This window comes from Cynoglossus semilaevis, chromosome 1 (assembly GCF_000523025.1).
Source record: "Cynoglossus semilaevis isolate Cse_v1.0 chromosome 1, Cse_v1.0, whole genome shotgun sequence".
Classification (NCBI taxonomy): domain Eukaryota; kingdom Metazoa; phylum Chordata; class Actinopteri; order Pleuronectiformes; family Cynoglossidae; genus Cynoglossus; species Cynoglossus semilaevis.
This window is the reverse complement of record NC_024307.1, coordinates 21,226,665-21,230,959: the sequence shown is the minus strand read 5'-3', so window position 1 is coordinate 21,230,959 and position 4,295 is coordinate 21,226,665. Positions and strand designations below refer to the sequence as shown.

Genomic DNA, 4,295 nt, shown 5'->3' with positions numbered 1-4,295 from the left:
CCCTGACCTTTTTGACCCTGCAACATTTTCACACATTTGTGTAATTGTCAGTTGTAAAGCTCTCATGATACTATTACTTACTCTCTTGTACGCATTGTTGTAGGTGCTGAGGTAAAGTTGGATGTTATTAACCAGTTGAAGATTAAAGGTCTGGTTCTCGGCCCTCTACACACCGTTCAGACTGACAACCCTAACACCCTGGAACTTCAATCCATCGATCCAAACCAAGGAAAGAAGGATACATTAAAAGCTTTACTGGACAAGGCCCACAAGAAAGGTAGGTCATGGTGAGGCTGAAATCAGCAACAGACTCACTTTTAGAAGTTGTAGCATTTGAAGCAAAGCTTTTGTCTGCTATGAGTAATATTTCCTTTTTTTTAAAGGCATTTCTGTGGTTCTTGACTTGACTCCAAACTACAATGGAACATCTCCGTGGTTCAGGAGCAGCGTTGCTGTTGATGTGATGGACAAAGTCGAAGTAGGAATTTCATTTATTTCATATACCTTCACTGTTGTTTTTTGTGTTGAGGATTAAACAAGTACATGTTGTTCTTTCAGACTGCTTCAGAATACTGGTTGGACTTTGGTTTCGATGGCATCAAAGTTTCGGGCTTGACCGACGTTGCCAACACACAGGGATGGTCACAATTTCAATCTGTTGTTCAAGGCAATCGCACCGAGGGAACTACAAAGAGGTGAAGATGCCAACATTTGAGTTCATATCTGTAACACAACTTGTACGTGGGATGGTTTTCTCTGTGTCTAAATGCATCGGCGTAAATATAAAATCATTTTCTACAAACGTTTACTACCAAACTTGGAAAATATCTTCTGAAAGAGATGTTAAGTTGTCCACAGACAGGGCTGTTTCATTAGACAAAGAGGAGCTGGAATGCATTCCACTTCTGTAGGGGGCAGGAGGTGGGGGTCAGAGGATCATCTAGAGGGGCTGCATGTCCTGAGGAAAGTAACTCAGACTAAAGCGACACCTTGTGGATACTCCAAGAAATTACTACTTTAATTTAATTTTTAATTAACCTTCAAATTTGTTCTTTGAAGGAATTATAGAGAGGTTTTCGTTACAACTATTATTTCTCATTCAGTAAAATGTGTTGTTTGTCGTTGCTGTAAACAATACTGCTGTTGCTTCCTTCCCGGTGCACTGTGGCTTACCTGATGCAATTATCTTTTCCCTCAGGCCCTTGATAGCTGTGGCTAAAGGTGCCTCAGCTGCAGAAGTGTCTCAGCTTGTCAACACCACTGGTGTAGACCTACTCCTGTCAGACCTGCTCAGCAGCCAAGCTGGAGGTTTGTTTGAAAGCCTTCTTGTCCAAGCACAAGAATCAACCTTGGAGTAACCTGTTGCAATTGATAATGATAATAATGAATGGCTGTGTGCAGGTGTGGAGCGCATCGAGGCTTTGAACAGCCTTCACACTCAGCAGAGAAGTCTGGGTTGGGGTCTGGGTGCTGCTCAAAACGATCACATGTCTAAACGGGCTGCAACTCAGGCCCTGATGCAACTCTACCAGCTCCTTCTGTTCACCATGCCTGGAACTCCAGTGTTTACCTATGGAGATGAGATCGGTCTTCGTTCAAAAACGGTAAGTGTCAGCAGAGTGCAAAGCCAAATGTTTGTTGTTTTTTTTTCCTGCAGCTTCTAAAATTGTGTTCAACTTATCTTTTCTTTGTCTATTAGGGTGAACAATATCCTAGCATGGTTTGGGACGTTGAGAAGGAACCTGCTGAAGGAGAAACTGTTGATGCTGCAGCTGAGGTAAAATGTTACTGTTGGAAAAAACAAATCAAACCCAAGAGTTTGTAGTGTTCAAGACATTTAATAATATACCTATCCACTTATTTACAGACTGAGAGGAAACAACATGTTGCTATGAAAATGTGGTTCAGATCCCTGAGCGAGCTGAGAGGCAAGGAGCGATCTCTCCTCTATGGCGACTACTACCCTCTCTACTCCTCCCCCAACTCTCTGGCTTTCCTCCGTCTTTGGGATCAGAGTGAGAGATTTATAACAGCCGTCAACTGGGGAGACGCACCTGAGGCTCTGAAACTCTCGCTGACACCTACAGGTTAGTAATTTAAAAAACGCATAGAAATTAGCAGAGATGAGTAGAAAAAAATATATTCACAGAAAGCATCTCGTCCACCATGAGCTTCTTCTGACATTGTGTTTTCTCGTCATGCAGAGGGAGTTGAGTTGCCCCAGTCGGCCGTAGTCCGACTGATCTCTGGCTCCTCTGACGCTTCAGACCTCAAAGAAGACTCCACGGTCGAGCTGGACAAAATCACTCTGGCACCAGGTCAAGCCGTCCTGCTGCAGTACGCCTATTCAGCCTAGAGATGGCGCCAAACTGCAAGAACGTCGGCAGTTTAGGTTTGAAGATATTCTAGGTATTACAAAAATTTAGGAATAAATTGGCATATCGGGAAGTGGCTAGGGTATTTAAAAAAACAAAACAAAACCTGATTTTGCGACTATATTTTGATTGATATCAGATTAAAGACAAATCCTAGTCATCTACAGGAAGCCAACTCTTGTTACTATGAAAGTTCTCTCTGACAGTCAGTGATATTAATTGTTTTTTAAATTTTCTTTCTATTACTTTTCTTGTTCACAAAAACATTCCATTTGTGTTGTTTGGGCATTTTTTAAACTTTTTTTTTTCTTAAAATTTTTTTTAAAGATCCTGTTTTTAAGAAATGTTTTACATGAACTACTACAGAGCAACAAAAGAATTTAAAAAAAGAGGTATTGGTGCTTCTCTATTGATGTGTTTTAGACTCAATAAGAAAACAAACCGCTCCATTTCTGTTATGTGACTTGAATTGGAAATGAATAAAAACACACATTTGTTCCTAACTTCTTTTCTTTGTCTTGTCTTCCTCACATTCTCATAACATTTCTCTAGATGTTATCAGGGATGGTATCAGATAAGAGAAAGTGGCTCTGTATGGTATTTACAGGTGTGTGTGTGTGTAAAAGTGTGTCACAGATGTTAGCAGAGGAAATGCTAAGTCTATATTTTGTCACTTTATATGCGAGTTTTTATTTAACATCAGGCAAAAATGTATCCAAGTTTTGTTTAGCTTTAATTGTAAGTGGGTCATACACCTACAGCTGCAAGTAACTTGTAGCAAATCACCCGTTAAAAAAGAAGTCGCATGATCGATTTAGTGTAAGCTTTACAGATTATAAAAATTAATTTGCCGTAAACCAGTGTCAAACTTATTAAACGCTGATGAGACCCGTGTGAAAGAATTGTGTATTCTCTCAAGTGCTATAGTATAAGTATCTGTCGTGTGATGATTTTATAGTGAAAGTAAAAGTTACATACAATACATAAAGCTGTGCCCCTTGTCTCCCCATGTCACGACTAGACAGATAACAGAGCTATTTCAAATAAAACACACACAAAAACCCCCAAACGTTACTAAATTACAAATCAATGAATTTTTCACAATTTTGCACAAATAAAAAAATGATCAAAAATTAAACTGATTTTACCTGCTGGTCCCAGAAATAACTTCCCCCCACTTTGGAAACCAGGGTTCTAAAGTCTGCCCAATATATACACAATCTGAGCTTAGCAAAGCATCATTAGGTCAGTATAGACAGTGATATTTAGAACAGAACATTAGCTACAAGTATTACTAAACGCTGAATGCATACAGTTTTCTAAAACCAAAATCTTCACAAACAGAAATTCAATTATCGTTAGTGCACCCAACCACATGGGGTTTTGCACTTTGACAAGAGTGGAATCTTTGTGTAAATCATCTTAATGAAGACACCAGGGAGCAGTAGCTGAACAGTGACTCATTCTTCATTTCAGTTAATTGTGACACGACCAATTTTCCTCCTGGACATTTGTAAATTTGGAATGATGACGGCACATTAAAGGAAACAAATAACCAAAGAGAGTTTCAGCTTTCTGTGTTTATTGATGCTTTTTTATTCTCCTTAAATCTGAAAAAATACCCATAATTACCATACTGTAAACTGTCTCTGTGGATACAGCTTGAATATCTTCCTTCTAGAAAAGCTTGTCATTTGCACAGCAGAACCATTTTGAAGTATAACATATATAGTATATTTTCAAGTATAACATTTAAATAAGAAAGGGGAAATAATTCACCAGTTACTGTAAAATAAAATGACTTCCAGTTCCAGTATTTGTTCGCATCATTTTTGCAGAGCATTGCAATGTTTTTTCTCAACAACTAACTAACAGCTAACCCTTCTGTATGTATTTGTTCAGGCACTGAAGCATCCATTC

At 39.0% G+C, this 4,295-nt stretch overlaps 1 protein-coding gene across 2 annotated transcripts in view; it reads left to right on the top strand.

Moving 5' to 3' along the window:
• The window catches only part of slc3a2a (solute carrier family 3 member 2a), a 5,114-nt gene extending 2,236 nt beyond the window's left edge, over positions 1-2,878 (top strand). For both annotated transcript variants that reach the window (XM_025059866.1, XM_025059868.1), the window contains exons 4-11: positions 104-277; positions 384-478; positions 559-695; positions 1,199-1,308; positions 1,402-1,604; positions 1,700-1,777; positions 1,868-2,087; positions 2,205-2,878. In XM_025059866.1, coding sequence (XP_024915634.1) covers positions 104-277; positions 384-478; positions 559-695; positions 1,199-1,308; positions 1,402-1,604; positions 1,700-1,777; positions 1,868-2,087; positions 2,205-2,356 — 1,169 coding nt within the window. In that variant the 3' untranslated portion in view covers positions 2,357-2,878. The remainder of the gene's footprint in view (positions 1-103; positions 278-383; positions 479-558; positions 696-1,198; positions 1,309-1,401; positions 1,605-1,699; positions 1,778-1,867; positions 2,088-2,204) is intronic.
• Positions 2,879-4,295: the final 1,417 nt, after the last annotated feature.